The sequence below is a fragment of the Garra rufa genome, chromosome 5, assembly GCF_049309525.1.
Source record: "Garra rufa chromosome 5, GarRuf1.0, whole genome shotgun sequence".
NCBI classification, from domain to species: Eukaryota; Metazoa; Chordata; class Actinopteri; order Cypriniformes; family Cyprinidae; genus Garra; species Garra rufa.
This window is the reverse complement of record NC_133365.1, coordinates 317,210-341,869: the sequence shown is the minus strand read 5'-3', so window position 1 is coordinate 341,869 and position 24,660 is coordinate 317,210. Positions and strand designations below refer to the sequence as shown.

Here is a 24,660-nt window from a genome sequence, read left to right as displayed (position 1 = left end):
TGCTGAAAACAGTTTTGCTGCTTAATATTTACATTTTGTAACCAGGATTTTTTGATTAATAAGTTAAAAAGAACAATATTTATTTAAAAAAGAAATCTTTAATAATAACATATACACTACCGTTTAAATATTTGGTACATTTTTATTCTTTCTTTAAAAAAAAAGAAATTAATAGTTTTATTCAGCAAGGATGTGTTAAATTGATAAAAAAGTGATAGCAAAGACTTATTTTTTTTAGAAATGTTTTATGTTTTTAATAAATGCTGTTCTTTTTATTTTTATCTTTTTATTCATCAAAGAATCCTGGGGAAAAATGTATCACAGGTTCCAAAAAAAAACTGCTGCCAACATACAGTAGATAATTCTAATAATAAATCAGCATGCTAGAATCATTTCTGAATAATCATGTGACACTTTAGACTGGTTTAATGGCTGATGAAAATTCAGCTTTGCATGCAGGAATAAATTATATGTTAAAGTATATTAAAATAGAAACCATTATTTTATATTGTAATAACATTTTACAATATTACTGTTTGTATTCAGTATTTTTGATCAAACAAATTCTGTAAGCATTAGAGGCTTATATAAAAAACATTACAAGTCTTACTGATTCCAAACTTTTGAATGGCTTTATATATATATATATATATATATATATATATGCTGTATTTAATATATATATGGAATATTTAGTTAGATGGCGTATTAAAAAAACTGTTTAATGGTTATGTTAAATCTAGACAATATTAAATAGTTTAGAGAAATATGTCTAATCAGATAAGAAAAACATCCTGTGGACTTTACCAGAGCCAGTTATTGAAGAATACTTCATCCAAAAATGAATTATTGTGACTTGGAACATAAAAATTTGGTCAGACTTTATTTTAAGGTCCAGTTCTCACAAATAACAAGCCCTTAACTATGACTTCTGCCTCAATAAATACCTGTTTTGCTGCTTAATAATAGTTGTTTAGTTTGGGTATTAGGTAGGTTCAGGGATGTAGAATATGGCCTTGTAGAAGAGGTGCTTATACGAGTGGTACTAATAAACAGCCAATATGTTAGGCATGCTAATAAGCAAATAGTGAGAATTGGTCCTTTTTTTGGTGAAATAATAAAATTCAAAGGTAACTGTTTGGTTACCAACATTCTTCAAAGTATTTTCGCTTGTGTTCTGCTAAAGAAAAGGCCAATAGATTTGGAACGACATGAGGGTGAGTAAAAGATGACAGAATTCTTATTTTTGGGTGAACTTTCCCTTTAAATTCTGAGTTCTGCCCAGTCCTGGTAGGTATATGTATGTGTCTGTTGCCTGCAGAGCTGCTGTGTTGTTAATGTTCTGGGCTCAGTCTTAATGCAGAACCTCTTAGTGAGGTCGTCCACTTCCTCCCTGTGCGCTGTTTCATCACTGCTTATCAGCCCAATTACTGTGCTTCTATCAGTCAATTTGATATGTGTTGCTGAACGGTTTAGGTTAAGTAACTACGGCCGAGAGCAGAAGCCCTCAAGAGCACCAGTGTTAATAGTCCACTTAGAGCAGGTTGTATTACCCATTTGGATCGCTTGTCACGTAACGGTTAGGAATTCAAAGAACCAATTGCAGGCAGTGCCCATTAGGGGGAACGATTCATTTGGAAGTGCAGCCCTCATCAGTAAATTCTTACTAACAATGTGTGAGCATCCTAAATAAACAGTCATCACCACTTGCACACCTGTTCATTCGGTGTGCATACTGGACTGTGTCTGGGGAGTCTGAAATAACCTGGCTAATTTGGGTCTTTCAGAGCACTTTTTAACCACAGTAGAGATTATAATGTGAATATCTCTCATGCTTTGTTCTACTGAGGCTTGTTTGGGATTATTGTGTGTCTCATAGGATCTGCATTCATCTATCAAGCTCCATTTGACATCTGTTCTCCTCCCTGCAACCAGTGCTTCAGGCTATTTCAGTGTAAAACCCTAATGTGCCACATGCTGCAGTCATAAATATCTATTCACAGATATGGAGCCTGTTGCATTCTCATGTGCACAGAAAAGTTGTTTCCCAGTGACAGTTGCAGGATTTGGAGGATCATTGTTAATGGTTTGTAATATACTGTAGGTGGATTGTTTTGCATATCTTATTCTTATTCCAACTGTGAACTGACTACTGCGTAGCAGCAGAGAATTGATATGGTGCTGTGTTTTTTACTTTATTTATTTTTTTTCCCAGGCAACCTGCTAGTGTTCTTAATGTTGTAACATTAAAATTAATTAAATAGTTTATCCAAAAAATTAAAATGTGATGAAAATTTACCCTTAGGCCATCTAAGATGTAGAGGAGTTGTTTTCATCTGAACAGATTTGGGAAAATGTAGTATTGCATCCCTTGCTCACTAATGGATCCTCCGCAGTGAATGGTTGCTGTGAAACTCCAGTCCGTCACTTTGCATCTTGTGAAGCAAAGAGCTGCGTGTTTGTAAAAAACAAACCATCAAGTTGCTTCCAGCTAAAATACGATTCCTCTGTCAATAATATGTTTCCCTTGACCACAAAACCAGTCATAAGGGTCTTTTTTTTTATTAAGTTTTGTACATCATCTAAAAGGACAATATTTGGCCGAGATACAACTATTTGAAAATCTGGAATCTGAGAAAAAAATATATAAATACTGAGAAAGATGCCTTTAAAGTTGTCCAAATTAAGTTCTTAGCTATATTACTAATCAAAAATGAAGTTTTGATATATTTACAGTAGAAAATGTACTAAATGTCTTCATGGAACATGATCTTTACTTAATGTCCTGATTTTGGCATAAAAGAAAAATCTGTCATTTTGACCCATACAGTGTATTGTTGGCTAATGCTACACATATACCCGTGCTGCTTACGACTTTGTGGTCCAGGGTCACGCATGTTTTTTTTTTGTTTTTTTCTCCAGTGAAAAAGTAATCTCATTTGAATCGGGAGATAAATGTGCACTGTCCAAAACAGTTTAAACAAATATATGTGACCCTGAACCACAAAACCAGTCTAAGTAGCACGGGTATATTTGTAGCTTACCATCAATCTATAGTTTGTTAGGATAGGACAGTATTTGGTCAAGATACTGTACAACTATTTTAGAATCTGAAATCAGAGGGTGCAAAAAATCTAAACATTGCAAAAATCACCTTTAAAGTTGTCCAAATGGAGTTCTTAGCAATGCATATTGCTAATCAAAAATTAAGTTGATATATTTACGGTAGGAAATTTACAAAATATCTTCATGGAACATGATCTTTACTTGATATCCTAATGAATTTGGGCATAAAAGAATAATTAATCATTTTGGCCCATGCAATAGCCAAAAGTACATTTTACAGCTCAAATATTATTGCACCGCAGTTTGTGCTGAATACAGTGTTATCAGACTTTAGCCATTTTTGTTTATGAGCTGAAAAAAACTGAAAAAGCACAAATGTCAGGGCATGTCAAAATTTCTCCAGGGCTCCAAAACACCCTCAGACCTCAGAGGGTTAAATGCTTGTCTTTTATCCTGGCAAGTTTAATTTTATCTTGTGTTACTGAGTTAAATTGGCGGCTCCACTGAAAGATTGTAGTATGAGTGTAATTTATCCTCTCAGCAGGTAAGGACTATTCAAAACGATGATGTTTTCCGTTAACTGCTCCTTTAAAGGGCATCTCCTAGACAGACCCCTGATGGCTGGTTTGTTAATTAACAGCACATTTATGAATATATTTCAGATTCACAGCATGGCGGGGACCATTACAAATTTCTTCCATGCACCTTATAATATACTATTTCTTATTTAAAACACATTCTCTTTGTATTTGAATTACCTATAATGCTTGATTAAAATTGTATTTTGCCCTTTGCAGATGTTAATCACTTACTGAGTTTAAGATTTAGTTTGAGACAGAATGTTTTATTTTATTTTACTCTTTATTTTCTTAAGATTAAAGATTTCTATTTGAAATAATTGGTGTTCTTTTGAACATTCTGTTCATCAAGGAATCCTGTGTATCAGTTTCTATAGAATATTAAGTAGCACCATTCATGAAGAAGAATTGTATAACACTGATAATAATAAAAAAATGTTCCTTGAGCAGCATCAAAATGCATTTTGCAGTACTGAGGTTAACTGATTAATTGATAGTTAATTTAAACAGCTGTCGACCATGGGAATGGTTGAAAATCGACACCTTTGTCATTAACCCATAAGTTAAAATCTGATCCATAAGTGTCAGAGCTAAAAATGTCTTTTAAATCCTTTAATCCTAATTTTTCAACATGACTGCTTGCAAGAGTGATTCTTTTTTTTGTTTTTTGTTTTTGTTTTGCCATTTCACCACCCTGTTGAATGTCACAGGGTTAGTCAAAGACCTGAACATGAACTCTGCATCCAAACAAAAAAGCATCAAGCTTGCAAAGCAAAAAGTGAAAGAATATATTTTGAAATCTCTCTGGTGCTACCAAACTCCTCTTGAACATGTCAGTTTAAAACAACTGAAACACAAAACAAGTAAAGTGAAATAAATGCATGTCTGCAGTTCCTCTCGGCACTTGTGTATATGTTAATAATGGCATCCCTGAGCAGTTTGTACATTTCGCCTCTGCAGTTCTCCTTCTGTCATTTTTAGCACAGGTGAGAGCGGGTCCAAGAGCTCTTCTGTGAGCAACACAACCTCATATTATATGGCCTATTTCTGCCCTCTATGAATTTTTATGCGAGTGCTCCATCACCGGCGATAGCTACTGTAGCTGTGTGGGAAATCTAGCTGTTATTCAACCTATATATTTATTTATTTATTTTAGTTTATCTTTTCAAATCCCATAAGTTGAAATGACGGCATCAGTGCAAAGCAGTTCTCTTAAAAAATTAAAGAAACTAGGGAGTGAATGCCAGGGACTAAAGGTAAGAACTTGCCATCCACTCATGAATTAATAAAAAGTATATATATCTCACCACCACTATGAGCTGCCAGGTTCTGGAAGATTGATCATAATAAAAGCAGTCTATTCATCAGCCTATGATGGTTCTTTGAGAAACTGCAAGAACAAAAGTGGCTTTTACCTTCTTACAGAAATGTCACTACCCATGAACTTTGTCTTGAATGGCCTTGCTGATTCATATTTGGTCTGTATCTATCTCCAAAGGTTCCCTCATCACAGTGGAGCCTCATAGGAATGACATTTGATCTCGGCCAAGGGCCGGAGCAGCCAATATCCACTAACCCATTTTATCCTCTGATTACAGCGGCCAGATTGGATTAAGAACCGTGCCCTTAAAGAGCCATTATGGACAGGCCAAGTTATGAATTGCACGTGGAGAGGCTAAAAGAGAAAGAGAGAGCTAAAAATGTAAAATTAACTAAAAGTGCACTGCTATTTTCCTCAGATTTTCACATTACAGCAGCTCACGTCATATCCCATTTCAGATATTTATGCATTTCTGAAGTGTGCATTCTCTGCTGAAATGAAAGCTCAAAACTAGCTCACTGGTTTTAAAGAGTGTTTTAACACTTGTCAGTTGGTCAAGATGGTTTACCTGGCTGGGAAAGCATCTAGACTGGCATAAACCAGATGAGACTCGCAAACCATTTAGACTAGTTTAAACTTTTTTTTCGCCAGGATTGGCACGTTTGTCATGTTGGAATACTTAAGCGATTTCTCTCCTGTTTGAATGATATTTTCTGGTTGCAGTAGAAAATTCAGTCCGCATGAATGAGATTTTGAATTTATGACCCCTTTACATCATTAAAGTCATTTGAATACAATTTTCTGGCTGACTTTATATCAGCAAATTTCCATAAAATGCTTGTTCAACAGCACCCCATTCGGGTACATTGTTCCATAGGAAAATAACTAGGATTAGAAGCCTTGGCTTCTTGCCTACATTCACTGTGTATTATTTTTTCTAGCCTTCACTATTTTCACAGTTATGTTTCTGTGCCAGGCATTAGAATCAATAAATTAATAACCTGCACATTATCAGCATGATAAATGGTAGCAGCTGTGCTACTTTCTTGTGAAGCACCCTTTGGAGGTAATCAAACTTTTTTTTTCTGCCTTTTTCCTTCTTCTTCATTTTTTTTTTTAACCGTGAGTCTTCCGGAAGCACAAAAGAAAGGACCTCCAGAAGGAATTACGGAAATAGACAGAAAATAATGAGCTTCGCTCTCACTAAGTGTTTTCCGCTGAAGAATTGCAACGAGCATGGGGGCGACTCCTTAATTATAAGAGTAAATGAATTGCCAGGTTTTGTTTCCTAATGATACCATGTGGGAATGGCAAACATTTGGATCGAAATTATGAACAACCATGATTAAATAACATCATGCTATATCCTACGTATATCCCTCGCCATAATTCATTGTTTTCCTCATTCCTCTTCCCTTGTTAAAAGCGACACCGTCAGTCGAGAGCGCTGCACTGTCATCTCGTCTAGCTCCCTTAAGAGAGTACATCAAGATTACTCACTGTTTTCACTATAAATCTTTGCTATTGTAAAATGTGAGAACGGCTTTTGCTTGTAATTTATCATTGCTGTAAAGCAGAGGACAGGTTGAATAGCCCCTTGCTAGTTTTCATAAAGCAACAGAGGGCTGATGCAATTTTCCCAGTAAATGTCTCTACCGTCTGTATTTGTCATGACACTGAAATCAGTTTAAGAGAAGTTCATGTAGAAAAGTGTTATGAATACAGTGACCCTAAAGACTCTTAAAAATGCCTGAAAGCCAGCATATTAGAAAACCAAAACAAGCCAATTAACAGCATGTTGCTAAATGTTAACTTCTTAGTTATACACTCTTAAAACTAAGGGTCCAAAAGGGTGTTTTTCGCAGCAATGCCATAGAAGAACCATTTTCGGTTCCCCAAAGAATGTTTCAGTGAACAATTCCTAAAAGAACCAATTTGAAGAACATTTTAAAAATCTAAAAAAAAAAGGTCTATAAAGAACATTTTCTGCATTTGAAAGGTTTCATGGATGTTCAAGGTTCTTCATAAAATCATTGCTGCCAATAAAGAACCTTCATTTTTAAGAGTGTACTTGAAAATAGGGCTGCACGATTAATCGCACGATGTTGTGAGGCGCATTTAGTCAATGAAGCCGGTACTTTGATTAGTAGTAAATCTCCATCACGTGTGTTCAGCACACGCGTTCAGCGTTCGGCAATTAATACACAGAGGCGTAAATCACTGACAAGCTACGCCAAATCGCGCTCAAAATCGAATGCGATTTTGAGCGCAATTTGGCGTAGCTTGTCAGTGATTTACGTCTTTGTGTATTAATTGCCGCTCCAGCTGAACGAACGTGATGGAGATTTACTACTAATCAAAGTACCGGCTTCATTGACTAAACGCGCCTCACAACATCGTGCGATTAATCGTGCAGCCTTACTTGAAAAGTGAACATTTACTCATTCTAATTCCAAAGCTATGTGACTTACTTCCTTGGAACATAAAATGTATTTAAAAAAAGAAAAAAAAAGTATGTGTTGTGTTGTGTTTTTGGTCCATACATTAAAAGTCAATGCTGTCCGATGTAGTTTTGGTAGTTATGAACAAAAACATTTGAAATGTTCTTATATATTCTTTCATGTTCCACAGAAGAAAGAAATTCATACAGGTTTAGAACGACATGAGGGGATTTTAAATTGTGGTGAACTATACTTTTAATACTCATACACTGATGTTCAAACCTTTGCAATCAGTAAGATTTTTAATGTTTTTTAAAGACATCTCTTGTACTCATCGAAGTTCCATTTATTTGATCATAAATACATAAAGCAATATTATGAAATATTATTGCAATTTAAAATAAGTTTTCTATAGTAATATACTTTCAAATATAATTTATTTCTGTGATGCAAAGCTGAATTTTCGTCAGCCATTACTCACACGATCCTTCAGAAATCATTCTAATATGCTAATTTATTATCAATGTTGGACCTGTGATACTTTTCAGGATTCTTTGATGAATAAAAAGGTAAAAAGAACAGCAATTATTCAAAATAAAAATATTTTCTAACAATATAAGTCTTTACTATCACTTTTTATCAAATTAACACATCCTTGCTGAATGAAAGTACTAATTTCTTTCAAACTAAGAAAAAAAAAAAAAAAAGATTACAGAACCCAAACTTTGATCGATAGTGTATATTGTTTCAAAAGATTTCTATTTTAAATAGAAGAATTCTTTTTGAAAGAATCCTGAAAAAGTATCACAGTTTCCAAAAATAAAAATTAAGTAGCACAACTCTTTCCAACATGAATAATAAAAGTAATAAATCAGCATATTAGAATAATTTCTGAAGGATCGTGTGAGACTGAAGACTGGAGTAATGATGCAGAAAATTCAGCCAGTATATTACAAATACTGGATTGAAAAGCTTTATAAATGCTGCATTTCTTCTTATCTACCGTTTGCTTTCACTCCATTGTACTATTTGAATAGCCAGACTGATGTATAACCTGGCACGTGTGACTTTAGGCATTTAGCACCTGTTGCTGGTAATTGTGCTGGAGTTTAGCACACGCGGCGTGTGTCTGCGACGACGGTTCAGTCAGAAGCTAGACCGAAGGGAGAAGAGGAACACAAAGATAACCCAGCCGCTCTCTCTCTAACAGATGGACTAATAGCATAATTAAGTAGCCGCGCGCCCGGTTCCTGTTTACCGTCATGTTGCTAAGCAATGACATCAGCCAATCCCTCCGTCCCTCCATATAATCCTGCCCCTCCCTCTCTCTCTCCCCCTCTCTCTCTTTCTCTCTCTCCCACATGCATTCATCCCGGTAACAGTCTTAGCGTGCTGTAGTGGTCTGAGCGCAGCTCACAGGCAGACGGCATGACCACAGTGTGCTGGAGCAGCCCGCAGCCTCTCATGTAGCCCACCACTGCGATCGCAAACTCACACACACATGCACTCACATACCAAGACACGCTCAGTTGCTCTTCAGGGACTCTAAGAGATTACCAGAGCTAAGAAGATTTTACTTTTGAAGGTTGTTTTTTATTTCATTTTGTTTATTTCTTCATTTTTTTTTTTTTACTGTTACCACCCGGGTTCAGGGGTGGTGGCACATCCTCAAAAGGGCTGCATGAATGACACAACGCAAAGGCGAGAAGACGACCATCAGCATCCAGGAGCACATGGCCATTGATGTATGTCCAGGTCCCATTCAGCCCATCAAGCAGATATCTGACTATTTCCCCCGTTACCCACGGGGTCTCCCCCCCACAGCTCCTCCGGCCCTCAGCCGCGCCGGCTCCCTGCGGAGCACCTCTACCAGCCAGAAGTCCGAGGGCCCGGCCGCGGACCCCAAACAGGATGAGGACGACCTGGACCAAGCCTTCGGTGCCACCGCGCTCGTGGCCAGCAAGAAGGAAGAAGAGCCGGACGTGGAAGGCTACGATTCGGACGACTCCAGTGAGTAGCTCTTTCTTACGCTTGTCTTTGTGCTACTCTAGAATTGACAACTGTTGCCTCAGATTCCTCTGCCTGTTTGTTTTCATCCACCTGTATGAATGTAGCTCTACTTCATCAGCTCTGATTGAATGCTTGCCTTTGGTTTATTCAGCATGTGATTATTAAGGTTCAGACAGGCAACATTTTGAAGGTACCCTGTCTATTTATTGTTTTTGTTTCATTGATCTTTAAAGCAATTCTTGTGGGCATCAGGTGCAAGTCATCCGTTCCTGTTGTATATCTGTATCTGTAGAGCTCTTGTCTGTCCCAGATGTAAATCCTATTATGGACCTCTGCCTGCCTCTCCGTTTGGAGCCCGGTTTTCAATCATGGCAGCCTGTAGACTAGATTAGATAGAGCCCTGCGGTCTCATGTGGTTATTTTATCATTATCGTGCTCTGTCTTAGATGGGGTTAATCCATACAGTGCCAAGCTCAACGTGTGTGCCTGAGCATGTGTGCTGATGGAAAAACAAGTGGCTATAACGATGCAACCAAGGTTTCTGGATCTAATCCCGGACGGCTCTGGCATAGCACGCAATGATCTGTTGCTGACAGCTGTTAACCTTTGACCCGCGTGAAAGACCAAGAGCATGCTACACAGCAAAAATCATCTTCTAAATCAATATTTGCTTAGATGAGAAGCAAATTTGGTCTATTTTAGTTTCAATGCGCCCTCTGTAGTTTTTTCCCAAAATGAAAATTCGACCCTTATGTTCTTCCAAAGCTATTTGACTTTTTTATCTGGAACACAAAATAAGATATTTTGAATTGAAAGTCAATGGAGTCCAAAACAATACTGATCCCTGTTGACTTTCATTGTATGTACCAAAAAACAGACATTTCCCAAAAAAATCTTATCGGAATCTACATGAGGGTGAATACAACTTTCATTTTAAAATGAACTATCCCTTTAAGCAAGACACATTAGGATTGATGGGTAACAACAACAAGCAACCTGTAGCACGTTAACTGCCCAAAGATGATCTGAAGTGCATCTTTGTCCTACTGTAATTGCATGCTTTGCTGTCGACCGCAGTAATCAATATCAATCGCTTACACGCAACAGTCTGTCACAGGTTGACGAAATGTGTCGGCCGATATAACCAGTCCTTCACCTTTCACGAGGCATGAGGTAATGCAATGTAGAAATGCTGTATCTGCGAGCGTGATCGTTAAAGCATAGGATCGTGGGACTGCGGTCTGGTGCGCCTGTGTTTTATGATGATAGATTAGCATGGAGCTATTGTGCTGTGATTCATCGGTGTGTCGCTCTAAATCATAAGCCTCTTCCTGTTCTCTCATTCTCGCCTGTTGTCTGAATCACAATGCACATATTAGTTGCACAACAGAGAGACAAATTAAATCCTAACCTGACATGTTTGTTATGTGACTCATGAAATACAAATAAGCCAATTATACTAATTTGCCTGAGCATTTAATGGTTCGAACGTCTCACGGGGAGTTTAGCAGAGTAAGTTAGAGGAAGAAGAAGAGGGAACAAACTTGAGGCTTTGCTAACGCAACAGATGGATTACATGGAACTTCCACAAACATTTGGCGATGGCGTCTCTTCGGCTCTGCCGACAAACCGTTTATGAGTTGAGTACCACAGGACAGATTGCAAACAGAGCAGTCTTCTGTTTTGGAGCTTAATTAAGAGCTGGATCCAAACAAAATTGGAGTTGAATCTTAAGCTGAGCACTTTTGTCAGTTGCAACCATACAACTGGTTGCTTCATCAGTACATAGTGTCCAAGCTGGGAAGAATTAAAAATAAAATGATGAATTCCCATTAGAGCTTTGAAGCCACTTACTAAATACCACCTGTTTGTCACTCAAGCTGAAAGCCTCACTGACCTCTCGGTTTGAATCAACTAAACACAGATGCTTTGGGAAAAACAAGCCACTTTGACTGATGCAATCCATAAAATACCCTTGAGTACCTGTGAGCCTGTACAAAAGAGGCTGGTCCTTGGGGTTGTGTACCCCTGGTGGTTTCTATACACAGCTACTTGCCATATTCCTGATGGTATTTCACATTCACAGCCTTTTGACATGACCAAAAGTTAGAGTAAATTAATTTTTTGATAATGCTTAAAGGGCCTTTTATAATTATTTTGTACTGTTCTCTGAGGCCCAAGTATAATGCTATCAAGATTTTTACATCATAAAACATAATTTAGAAGTAGTAGGATATTTTCTGTTCTGTTTTGACACCATCATCAGAACGTTCTGTTTAAATAGGTGTAACTGATTGTAGACTCAGAAGTAAACACCCACTGCTATGATTGGCTAATAGTTGTGTATGTTTGACAGCCTACATTCTTCATAAATGGATGTTGCTCTTATATAGGTTAATAATGTGTAAATACTCTTTGCATATCAAACGATCTGTAATAACAGACAAAGCAGTAGTGACCACCAAATAAGTATAATAAGAAGTATGATAATAATAAATAAGCAAACAAAGGACGAAGTTCTTACTGATGCAGTCTGGAACTTTCTTAAAAATAAAGTTCATCCACTCTTTTCTAATGTTGGGATCAGAAGGAAGGCAATGCAAAGACTGTTTATCCACAACTCGTCAATGAGCATCATCTTGTTGTCTTCAGAGCCATCTTTATTGTTTGTTTTCTGTGTTGACCTGCATTCTCTCTCGTTTTTTACACTGTGTGTGAAATGGTGGGTGGGGCTAAACAGGCAGTGATGTAAAAGCAGGCATTGATCTTCTGCTGCTGAGGTGGTGTTTAACCACACTATTACATCATAAAGTGGCAAAAAAAATAAAAGATAAAGTCGTTTCATCAGATTTTTTAGACTAACAAGAAAGATTTGAGTTCTAAAACTCAAATTGTTTTACAGTAACCTTGTATATCTTAAAGGAATAAGGGAATTTTGATTTCTCAGTTCATGACCCTTTTAAGGGACAAATATGGTGAACATAAGCTTGACGTGAGAAGCTATGAATTTTGAATGTCAAGCAATCATGTTTTAGTTTCCACACGATTCAGTGAGGTCAGTTTGTCTCATAGGTCAACAAGTTTACCATTTTTGATGTGCTCTACAATATTTGTGAGCATATCTCTCAGATTTTTAATTAAAAATATCATCTTTTGTCTTTTGAAGATGAGCAAAAGTCCTGTGGGTAAACTAACACTTAACGCAAAAAATAAATAGTGAAGCTCTCCTGATGCAGGTGGATACAGCTGTTAGCAACCAACAGTACAGCACAGTGACCTCCAGAGATTTAATCACTGTCAGTGTTAATGCACCTTTCAGCTGCAGAGGGAAAGAAAATAAATATCAGCTCTACAACTTTTCACTTTCCAGAGGCAACAAAAATGGAAAATTATTTTTCTCCGATCAATCCAACATGACCTTCTTAGCCATGCATAACCCTACTGTATTGCTCTATTAGAATCTGAAACAGAGATGCATAGAGAGATTATAAAGCAACTGTTTGTTTGTTTTTTCAGATGACTGTCTCACGGTTACATAAGCGAATAAGTTTCAGCCTGGAACGTCACATGCAACGGCATATTTTTGTTTAGGAGGTTTAGCGGTTTAATCATCATTAAATATACCTGGTTGAGCAGTAACACATTACTCTTGCAATTAAGAAGGGAAGTTGCACTAAAGGTTAATTGTTTTCTAGGTACTGGTCAATCAGACTGAAAGCGATCTTAAAGAGTTGTGTGCTTACCAGATACTCTACTTGTTGGGTTGCATAACTGGAGAACTGGAGTTTGTGAGGATTTTTTCTTCATTTGGTTTTACTGGGGTGGATGGACTTTTAAAGGATTATTTGATGACACAAAACCAACTTGCTGAAATTCTCATCATCTATTAGACTTTAGAATGGCTGGCTTTAGTTTGACAGAAAGCACTGGAGCTTAAACTGTTTGTGAAGACTGCATTGTGTGCTGATGGATTTGATTTCCAAATCAGTTGACTGCTCAGGATGAAAGATCCACCTCTAGCCCTTTTATGGTATTCCCAGAGTCACATTTACAATGGGAGTGAGCCTGTGGATTTAATATCAGTGGCACATCTCAAGCTAATAGTGCCATAACTCCAATGGGATATCACTCTCCCACACGAACAAGGTGTCCGTAAGGTTCAGGGAGGACACCCTCTAGCACAATGAGGACACTGAGACATCATGTCCTTTTCTGTTTTCACGTTTCTCTTTGGAAACATGACAGAAAGAAACAACTCCTTTGTATTTTGTATTATCATTTCAGATCCTCTGTGACAGTGCTTCTTAACTAATTAAAAGTAGAAGTGAGCAAGCAACCACCCAAAGCATTCTGCTACAAATCAATACAGATGGTACTCAACTAGAATTAGCTTTTTACCACTGTGGGTGCCGCCGCCGCATCTGCAAAATGCATTTGCAGCTTTAGACTGCTAAGTGGTGCTTTAACCACAAACTTCCACAAGTTTTCAGGCAAGCGTATCAAATCGCATTTGGCATGTAGCAGTCAACTTTGAGTTGCCAGATAATCTAAGGAAAACATTGTAGTTAAAAAAATGTATATTCACAGAAGCAAATTTAGCACATTTGAACTTGGGTGCATTTGTTATTTAGAATGAATTCAAGCAGGATAAAAGTCAAGACTGTAAGTCTGTAAGCTGTATTTTCAGCAGCCATTACTCTGCTTTTTTTAAGATTCTTTGATGAATAGAAAGTTCAAGAGAACAGAATTTTATTGAAATAGAAATCTTTCTTGTAACCTTTGATCAATTTGATGTGTCCTTGCTGAATAAAAGTATCAAAGGATTAGTTCACTTCCAGAATAAAAAAATCCTGATAATTTACTCACCCCCATGTCATCTAAGATTTACATCTCTTTCTTTCTTCAGTCGAAAAGAAATTAAGGTTTTTGAGGAAAACATTTCAGGATTTTTCTCTGTATAATGGACTTCAACAGGGATCAGCTGATTTAAGGGTCCAAATTGCAGTTTTAATGCAGCTTCAAAGGGCTCTTAACTATCCCAGCCGAGAAATAAGGATCTTATCTAGTAAAACGATCAGTCTTTTTCTAAAAAAATAATAATTAAAATATTCTTTTAAAAAAGTGCAAATGCTTGTCTTGCACTAGCTTGACCAGAGTACAAAGTACAACTAGCTTTACAAAGTAAACATGCAAAGAAAGTCTAATGCCCTTTACAAAAAGAGTAAAACAACATTGTCGGTTGATTTTGAAGTTTAATTAAATGGAGTTTTTCGCCCTACCCTTCCTTTTTGAAATGAAGTACAGTCGTGGCCAAAAGTTTTGAGAATGACACAAATACTAGTTTTCACAAAGTTTGCTGCCCAACTGTTTTTAGATCTTTGTTTCAGTTGTTTCTGTGATGTACTGAAATATAATTACAAGCACTTCATACGTTTCAAAGGCTTTTATCGACAATTACATGACATTTATGCAAAGAGTCAGTATTTGCAGTGTTGGCCCTTCTTTTTCAGGACCTCTGCAATTCGACTGGGCATGCTCTCAATCAACTTCTGGGCCAAATCCTGACTGATAGCAACCCATTCTTTCATAATCACTTCTTGGAGTTTGTCAGAATTAGTGGGTTTTTGTTTGTCCACCCGCCTCTTGAGGATTGACCACAAGTTTTAAGATCTGGGGAGTTTCCAGGCCATGGACCCAAAATGTCAACGTTTTGGTCCCCGAGCCACTTAGTTATCACTTTTGCCTTATGGCACGGTGCTCCATCGTGCTGGAAAATGCATTGTTCTTCACCAAACTGTTGTTGGATTGTTGGAAGAAGTTGCTGTTGGAGGGTGTTTTGGTACCATTCTTTATTCATGGCTGTGTTCTTGGGCAAAATTGTGAGTGAGCCCACTCCCTTGGATGAGAAGCAACCCCACACATGAATGGTCTTAGGATGCTTTACTGTTGGCATGACACAGGACTGATGGTAGCGCTCACCTTTTCTTCTCCGGACAAGCCTTTTTCCAGATGCCCCAAACAATCAGAAAGAGGCTTCGTCGGAGAATATGACTTTGCCCCAGTCCTCAGCAGTCCATTCGCCATACTTTTTGCAGAAGATCAATCTGTCCCTGATGTTTTTTTTTTTTGTTTTTTTTGGAGAGAAGTGGCTTCTTTGCTGCCCTTCTTGACACCAGGCCATTTTCCAAAAGTCTTGGCCTCACTGTGCATGCAAATGCGCTCACACCTGCCTGCTGCCATTCCTGAGCAAGCTCTGCACTGGTGGCACTCCGATCCCGCAGCTGAATCCTCTTTAGGAGACGATCCTGGCACTTGCTGAACTTTCTTGGATGCCCTGAAGCCTTCTTAACAATGCAGTGGAAAGTTTTTTTCGGGATTAAGTTAATTTTCATGGCAAAGAAGGACTGCAATTCATCTGATCACTCTTCATAACATTCTGGAGTATATGCAAATTGCTATTATAAAAACTTAAGCAGCAACTTTTCCAATTTCCAATATTTATGTAATTCTCAAAACTTTTGGTCACGACTGTACACAGATGAGGAACTAACCACATGTAACTTTGACAAAATTATTACGCAATGTGGGAAGACGCACATGTGCATCACAGAGCTACTGTAGTGCAAGATGAGCATATGTGGTTAAAGTATATAATTTTTTATTTTCTATATAAAATTACCAATCATTTTGCTCGATAAGAGCCTTATTCCTCGGCTGGCATTGAAATTGCAATTTGGACCTTCAACCTGTTGATCCTTATTGAAGTCCACTATATGGTTTTCCTCAAAAAGAAAAGACATGAACATTTTCAGATGACATAGGGGTTAGTAAATTATCTGGGAGTTTTTATTCTGGAAGTGGACTAATTTTTAATCGCTTTCATAGAAAAGCTAAATCTAAACTTTTGAACAATAGTGCACTTATATGTAGTAAATAATTTGATATGTGGTGACTTGCCACTGGCACACACTCCCTGCAGTTAGAACTCACTTTAGCCATTGCCATATTGGTAAATGTGCATGATAAAGACTAGACACCAAGTGTAGCATTATCTGATCTGTTTTTGTCAACTTGGATGTTAATTGATACAGAAAAGTGCAACACCAACTGAGCAGCCCCCCGACTTAGACCAATCAAATCACATCTGATCACAGGTTCATTAATGATGTCCCGTAGTGCATCAGAGACATAGAAGAGATCTCTCTCCCTGAGAATATGACTCTTATCATGAAGCAATCCTAATTTACAGTATAAATGCAAGATGAAGATGAATGCTTTACCCTAATTGCATTTTTAAATTATCCTACTTGTGTCTAAACTGCATGCACTTGACCTGTGGAAACAAAGCACAGCACTTACAGCATGACAAAAATAGATGCTGTACCATTAGGTACAGTTTAATCTTTTCTTTAATAATGCCATTTTTTATTGTCAGTGGTTGAACTGATCTCCGCTATCATCAGTTAGCAGATACATGTTATTGTGGCAGTGCCGTTCTGCCACAGATTGTACAGTCAGTCCCTGTGACACATAAAGCGAAGGCACGCTCAGGTATAAGCAGGGGGAGGATTTCCTGAAAGCAGGCTACAACCTTCTGTCGAATCCTATTAAAGAGCCTATCTGCAAGCTGTCGTGAGATAACAGATAACGATAGGAGTAGACAGTATTTTTTTCCCTGTGTTTTTCACCCTTGGGGTTTTCTAGATGGGGCTTGGCTATGAAAAAACATGCCATGTTTACATGGTCAGCAGATGTATTATACACTAAAACTACTGGGTTGTGGAAAACAATTGGATATTTTTCTCTTATATTCTGACTTCTTTCATATTTCCAGTCACTTTCCTTTCTCTTCCTGTTCATTTCCTTTCTTTTCGTTTCATCTCTGCTTTCCTTTTCTTTCCTGTTCCTTTTATTTTCCTTTTCTTTTGCTTGTCTGATTCTTTCCTTTCCTTTTTTTGTTCCTTTTCTTTTCCATGCCTTTTCCTTTGCTTGTCCGATCCTTTCCTTTTCTTTCCTTTTTTCTGTTCCTTTCCTTTTCCATCCCTTTTCCCTTGCTTGTCAGATTCTTTCCTTTCCTTTTCCATCCCTTTTCCTTTGCTTGTCCGATTCTTTCCTTTCCTTTTTCTTTCCATCTCCACTTTCCTTTTTTCATTTCCTTTTCTTTTTATCTCCACTTTTATTTCCTTTTCCTATTTTCCATTTTCCCCTTTTCCATTGCTTGTCCAATTCTTTCCTTTGCTTGTCTGATTCTTTCTTTTCCTTTCCTTTTCTTTTCCATCCCTTTTCCTTTGCTTGTCCAATTCTTGTCCTTTCCTTTTCATCTCCACTTTTCTTACCTTTTCCTGTCATTTTTTCCATCCCTTTTCCTTTGCTTGTCCAATTCTTTCCTTTCCTTTTCATCTCCACTTTTCTTACCTTTTCCTGTGATTTTTTCCATTCCTTTTCATTTGCTTGTCCAATTCTTTCCTTTCCTTTCCTTTCCCTTCCTTTCCTTTCCTTTCCCTTTTCCTGTTCCTTTTCAATTCCTTTTTCTTTGCTTGTCCGATCCTTTCCTTTCTATTTCCTGTTCCTTTTCAATTCCTTTTTCTTTGCTTGTCCGATCCTTTCCTTTCTATTTCCTGTTCCTTTTCAATTCCTTTTTCTTTGCTTGTCCAATTCTTTCCTTTTCATGTTCCTTTTCTTTTCCGTCCTATTTCATTTGCTTGTCCAATCCATTCCTTTCTTTTCCTTTTTCTGTTCCTTCTTTTCCATCAATATTCATTTGCTTGTCTGATTCTTTCCTTTGCTTGTCTGATCCTTTCCTTTCTTTTCCTTTTCCTCTTCCTTTTCTTTTCCATCCCTTTCCTTTGCTTGTCCAATCCATTCCTTTCTTTTCCTTTTTCTGTTCCTTCTTTTCCATCCCTATTCCTTTGCTTGTCTGATTCTTTCCTTTGCTTGTCTGATTCTTTCCTTTCCTTCCCTTTCATTTGTTCTTTTCCTTTCCTTTTCTTTTCCATCTCTTTTCCTTTGCTTGTCCACTTCTTTCCTTTGCTTTTCATCTCCACTTTTCTTACCTTTTCCTGTAATTTTTTTTCCATTCCTTTTCCTTTGCTTGTCCAATTCTTTTCTTTTCATTTCCTTTCCTTTCCTTTCCTTTGTTCTTTTCCTTTCCTTTTCTTTTCCATCGCTTTTTTTTTGCTTGTCCGATCCTTTCCTTTCTATTTCCTGTTCCTTTTCAATTCCTTTTTCTTTGCTTGTCCAATTCTTTCCTTTTCATGTTCCTTTTCTTTTCCATCCTATTTCATTTGCTTGTCTGATCCTTTCCTTTCTTTTCCTTTTCCTGTTCCTCCTTTTCCATCCCTTTTCCTTTGCTTGTCTGATTCTTTCCTTTGCTTGTCTGATTCTTTCCTTTCCTTTCCTACCCTTTTCTTTTGCTTGTCTGATTCTTTCCTTTCCTTTTCTTTCCATCTCCACTTTTTTCCTTATCCTGTTCATTTTCTTTTCCATTCCTTTCCCTTTACTTGTCTGATTCATTCCTTTCCTTTCCTTTCCTTTCCTTTCCTTTCCTTCCCATCTCCACTTTTGTTTCCTTTGCCTTTTCTTTTCTTTTCTTTTCCATTCCCTTTCTTTGCTTGTCCAATCCTTTCCTGTCCCTTTTCCTTTTCTTTCAAATTCTCCTCACTTCCCTTCCCTTCCCTTTGTGAATCGAATAGATAGATCACGGTCTGTCTAGCCATAAGTCCTGTCTGCCATCTGTGGCTAGCATTGATGGAGTTGTCTTTTTTTCTGTTTGTGTGTTATTTGTGCCACATGTCTGTGTGTTTTCGGAGAGCTCGCTGACAGATTGACAGATGCAGTTGTTGACAGACAGAGTGATGCATGGAAACATGCCATACAGTACATGGGTTTCAGAGATCATTAACAAAATGAGCTTTTTTAACAATAGAAAGGAACACAAAGTTGAAATTCAGCTGTACTACAGCCCTGTAAAGCTTTTACCTTGAAGTGTTCAGCCTTTGTGCACTGATGTTGATGTTATTCAATGAGAAGGCTGCTTTGAAGCATTATTTTTTTTCAGTCGCTCAGCAGCTGTCTTGTACCTGAAGTCAGGTATAGCGTATTTGTAATACTGTCATTTATCTTTATTTTCTTTTACCGCATTGGGTAAAAACATCATTTTTTAAAGGTTTTGCTTTAATGCTCAGATCTCCTCCAGATCTGTCCATTTTTCCCCATCCACACGTTAAGACAGGATTAACTTTTATCTGATCAGCTGGCTGTACAATACCCAGCCCCCGCAAACCCCCCCTGACCCACACACCTACACACTGCTCACAAGCACTAGACACTCAATAAAATACAGCGGTGCCAATGATATATGGCAATGTAAAGACTTTGACCAAGTTAGACATTTACAACATGCATAAAATTAGTTAGCAGGGTTACTCACCCCACACTTTTTGGGAAATATCTACACTTCACACCAAGGCACAATACATTTAATTTGTCTGTCCATACTTAAATCAAAAGTGTTGTATGACACAACACAATCACAGATAGAATATCACAACAAAACAAACTGCAGTTCAAAGTTTATGGTAAAATGTGTCATGTTTTTTGCAAGAAGTATCTTATGCTCATTAATACTTGTACAAAAAAGTACATTTATTTGTTACAATTTTAAAGTCTATAAGAAGAAGAGAAGGCATAAATTTCACAGACAGCTTGGCTATACTGTCGTTTTATATAGCCAAACACATAACTTAAGCAAGACCCCTATGTATACAGTCTAGTGCAGTGTAGGCTAAACCAGGCTTCGTGCCAGTTGCTATATCTGTGAAATTTTCACACTCTTTACATAACCTAAAACAGGAATTCCTGAAGCCAGTCTGAGGTTTTCTCCTTTGTTACTATGGCAGCAGATAATTTGTTGAGCGCCACAAGGGCATGGGGTGAGTCCTAGAAATAATTTGAGAATGCTGGTTTGGAGGACAGAAAAAAAAAACTTTGTTGGCGGTTTATGTAATACGTTTTCTATCCTTAGTTGTAAACAAATTTTCTGAAACCTTTGTCACATTACTGGAAATAAGCATCAGGAGAATTTTTATGTGACTCATAATGACAAGTGGGATGAAAAAAAGAACATGATACTCTATTCATTCTTATTACAAATTTACATTACATTTCACCCTTCAGATATTGTCATAATAACCAGTGTTTGACTGTGACTTATGTGGCTATAAGGTGGATAAATGCACATCACTCACACTAAATTAGGAGTTAATTCTTACTCCACATGCAAATTGTAATCAGCAAAAGATTCAATTATTTGCCAGTGGATGTATAACAGGAACAAGATATAATTTGGTTCCATGGTTTCATTTTAGATGTACATGAGTTTGTTTCTTCATCTGAACAGATTTGGAGAAATTTAGCATTACATCACTCGCTATACTCTGCAGTGAATGGGTGCTGAATAGTCCAAACAGCTGATTTTTCACTAAATAAAACATTAGCTGATGGACTAAAGTTATGTGGATTACTTGTGGGTTATTGTGATGCTTTCATCAGCTGTTTGAACTGATGCCGACTGCACCAATATATTAAATGTCTTGGATGAATAATTACTGAGTAATCCACTATTTTGTAGAGGGAGGTCAAAATGGCAATTTTCACCTTAGATTCACCTTAGTCAAGTTATAGGGGGTTAAAAATTGCTTTAGAAAACTGCAGCATCATTATCTTATTTTTACACAGAGATTGGTGTTTATATTAGTAAAATCTGTTGACTTTAGCTTTTTACCACCCTGTAGCCATTTTGACCTCCCTCTACAAAATAGTGGTTTACTCAGTAAATATTCATCCATGACATTTAATATTTTGGCTTTCATCACTATACGTGTCTATCTTTCCTCAGAATAAATACTAGTAAAATCTCAAATTTGAGCCGGGTAAGTTTTTTTAAATTTGGTTGATTTGACACAGAATGACCCTGTAGCTTTTAGTAAATTGTTTAAATAGTACTAAGTATGGACTCTACTAACAATCCCCAGCAGAGCAAATATGGCTTCATGATCCACTAGAGCTTCCTTTACTAATCCTCTCAGCCTCGGCCAAACCACTGGAGCTTTAGCTGGACACTAATGGTGTACAGTGAACTCAACCATACCACACACTTACAGTCCCAACAGCACACAGACACTTCAATCCCAGTCCCCGAATGGAAATCCTCTCTATGTTTGTGATCCAGTGATTAAGGGTCTGACTGGCTGAATATCATTCAGGAGGATGTGATGTGGGATGAACTTGAGGGCACTTCATTGAGTCCTCCAACAGATCACTGTTATCAGGGAGAATGTTAGATATGGTGAAATCCTTATATGCCCCCTTTGAGTGAGTGCTAAGAACCGGCTCTATGATTCATGCTTTAGGTATTGAGGTGACTTGAGGCATTATTAGCTTTTCTAATATTTATTTAAGCTAATCAATGTTTAAGGAGGATGGATTTCACTTTAGATCTTCTAAATCTTGAATGTTTATAAATGGTACTTTCTGTGTTTATAATTTTTATAAATTGAAATTCAAAAGACTTTCCCTTAATAACTATTAGAACATACAATTCTTGAAACCTCTGGAATCACAAAATGCATTTAATATATCAATACTCTGTTTCAGTGGAAAGATATTGTGTTGGATATTGCACTGCCTTCAACTGAAAAATGTTAAGAACCACTGGAATAGATTTTTCATTACAGTCTACAATTCAGTGATACTATTACCAAGTGCCGGTCTTGCTTCTCAGGCAAACCCTGCTGTTATACCACACTGTTAATTCACACTTAGGTCAGTACTTACATTTTTCTTCTTGGATTGGTTCATTTCTACATTCAGATGTTTTCCAGGACTTATGGTGTTTCATAGACCAGTGAATCTGTCGGTAGAATTCTTTCACAAGTTGATAAATCGGCATGGTTTGAAGGCCACATGAGGATAGAGCTTTATTCTTTTTGAGGTTATGACCACTGCACTTGGTTCAATACAGAGTCAAAGATTAAAAATGAAGACAGAGTGAGAGACCTCTTCTATGTTGTCTTTATCCTCTGCAACATTCAGAAAGCCTCTCCAATGGCAAAACACACCCTTTTATATAATACTCTCTGTGCCCATGGCTCTGTAGGATTAGAGCATTGTGTAATGTGTCATATGTTAGGCTTCAACCAGCTCCACTTTAGACAGGCTGAGCTGTTTTGAATGTTTGTTTTTTATTCTTTCAATCTCCCATAATGCAAGGCTCTTTAAATGTTGTACGCTTACTGAGACGTCCACTGTAGTGCTCTGTATGTCACTTCTGTCATGCTGCAAATATGTGATGAAAGAAGCCTTTGGCTCTAAAGAACAGATCAGCATTCATAGTTTCCTACATGAAAACTAATGTAAATAATGCAATATCTGAAAAAAAAAAGAGAAAATCTCCCTCATGAAATAATTTCAACTCAGACCAGTTTGACCTTATTTTAAGGATTTGTGGTGAATCAGTGCATTTGTACTCCATGGGTAAGTTCTATAATCGGGTCCCCAGTGCATCTTCACACCCAAAAAGCGTCAAAGGACAACCCAGTAACTTTTTGGTAAGCCTTTTTTGCAAGCATGTCAAAAAACGAGCGTGTCAGATTTTGCTCCCCCCGTGAAGTGGTAAGGGGATCCCACCCACGTAAGCGACAACGGTGTACCAGTTCTAATGTTGTGGCAAAAGTTTGACCCAAGCTTGCTAACTGTTCTGTCATTTACTGCACAGACAAGCACAGAATACTATTTAGAGTCCCAGCCTCAGAGGAGACAAGAGAGCAGTGGATTTATTGATTTATTACTGTATATTATGCTGCTGCCACACAGATCTAATATAAACATGTGGTTTCTTTCCCAGCTGTTTACCTTCACAGACATAACCAGCTGTTTTTGTAGTTCATGTTTTTAGCATAAACTTGTTTGTACTTGGCAGTTTAAGCGCAATAAGACATGAAAGATTTATTGCTTACATGCTTTTGGTTTAGTGCTTACATGCTGTGTGGCAGCTGCTTTCTGTGCATGCACTCAGAAAACCCTATATCAGAAGTTTAAACTAATATGGTTAAAAACACATGATTTCAGCGCAATAGACATGATAATCAAAACCAAACAGATGTTTTTTAGCTGAGTATCTGAGGTATGAGCTGTAAAGTCACAGCCCTATTCTGGAAAAGGGGCGGGCAGCAGCAGTTCATTTGGATTTAAAGAGAAATGCATGAAAATGGCGTGTTTCTGCTTCCACTCAAATAGCCATTTTCAAAATATGTGACCCTGGACCACAAAACCAGTCATAAGGGTAATTTTTTTTTAAATTAAGATTTATACATCACCTGAAAGCTGAATAAATAATCTTTCTATTTATGTATGGTTGTTGGGATAGGGCAATATTTGACCGAGATAAAACTTTTTTAAAATCTGGAATCTGAGGGTGCAGAAAAATCAAGATTTTGAGAAAATCGTCTTTAAAGTTGTCCAAATTAAGTTCTTAAAAAAACACATTACTAATCAAAAATTAAGTTTTGATATATTTACAGTAGGGCTGTCCCCGACTATGAATTTTCATAGTCGAATCAGAATTTTCGAATCTTTCTATAGTCGACCGATAGTCGAATCATCTAGGCTTATGTGCGTGTGTGAATGGGTTGGGAGGGGCACGACACTATAGTCAGCAGGAGGGTAAAACTATTTTTATTTTATTTTATAAGCGACCAAAACTGCCTGCCAACTGACAGACAAACTTATTTAGGTTTAAATAAAAACACAGAACGCGTCTTTTAGTTCTAAAAACGCAAGGCGCACAGCACTGCCTTTTTTGGTGACTTTTAATGAAAGAGCAGTGTGCTGCGGTTTTTTTATGTTGCTAAGCAACGACCAAAACAGCTGTCCTGTCAGTCAATTCAAAGGATTATAGCGCGAGCGCTCTAACTTAGTTTTTTGCTGTTAAGTAAACTGTCATATTAGCAGAAACCCTAAATAATACAGCTCCGGGTTACCCACGATAGACACCAAAGGTTTCTCCTCCATTTCTTGCAGTCTCCGGACTTTTTAAGCAACGGTAAACTTTCGCCATCACAACAGAAGACCCGCATCTCCATTCATTCGATTGGACAATGGAAAAGAACGCGAATGACGTTGGGTGTTTTTCCGCTCAGAGTTGATTTTTTTTTTTCAACTTCAGGCGCTCAGAGCGCTCCTGCAA

The 24,660-nt window shown here is 37.4% G+C and overlaps 1 protein-coding gene across 2 annotated transcripts in view; it reads left to right on the top strand.

The window, feature by feature from the left end:
* The first annotated feature begins 8,956 nt into the window (after positions 1–8,956).
* doc2b (double C2-like domains, beta) overlaps positions 8,957–24,660 on the top strand; it is a 131,596-nt gene continuing 115,892 nt past the window's right edge. Inside the window, exon 1 of one of the 2 annotated variants that reach the window (XM_073839841.1) lies at positions 8,957–9,416. In XM_073839841.1, coding sequence (XP_073695942.1) covers positions 9,092–9,416 — 325 coding nt within the window. In that variant the 5' untranslated portion in view covers positions 8,957–9,091. The remainder of the gene's footprint in view (positions 9,417–24,660) is intronic. The other variant, XM_073839842.1, reaches the window with a different exon arrangement.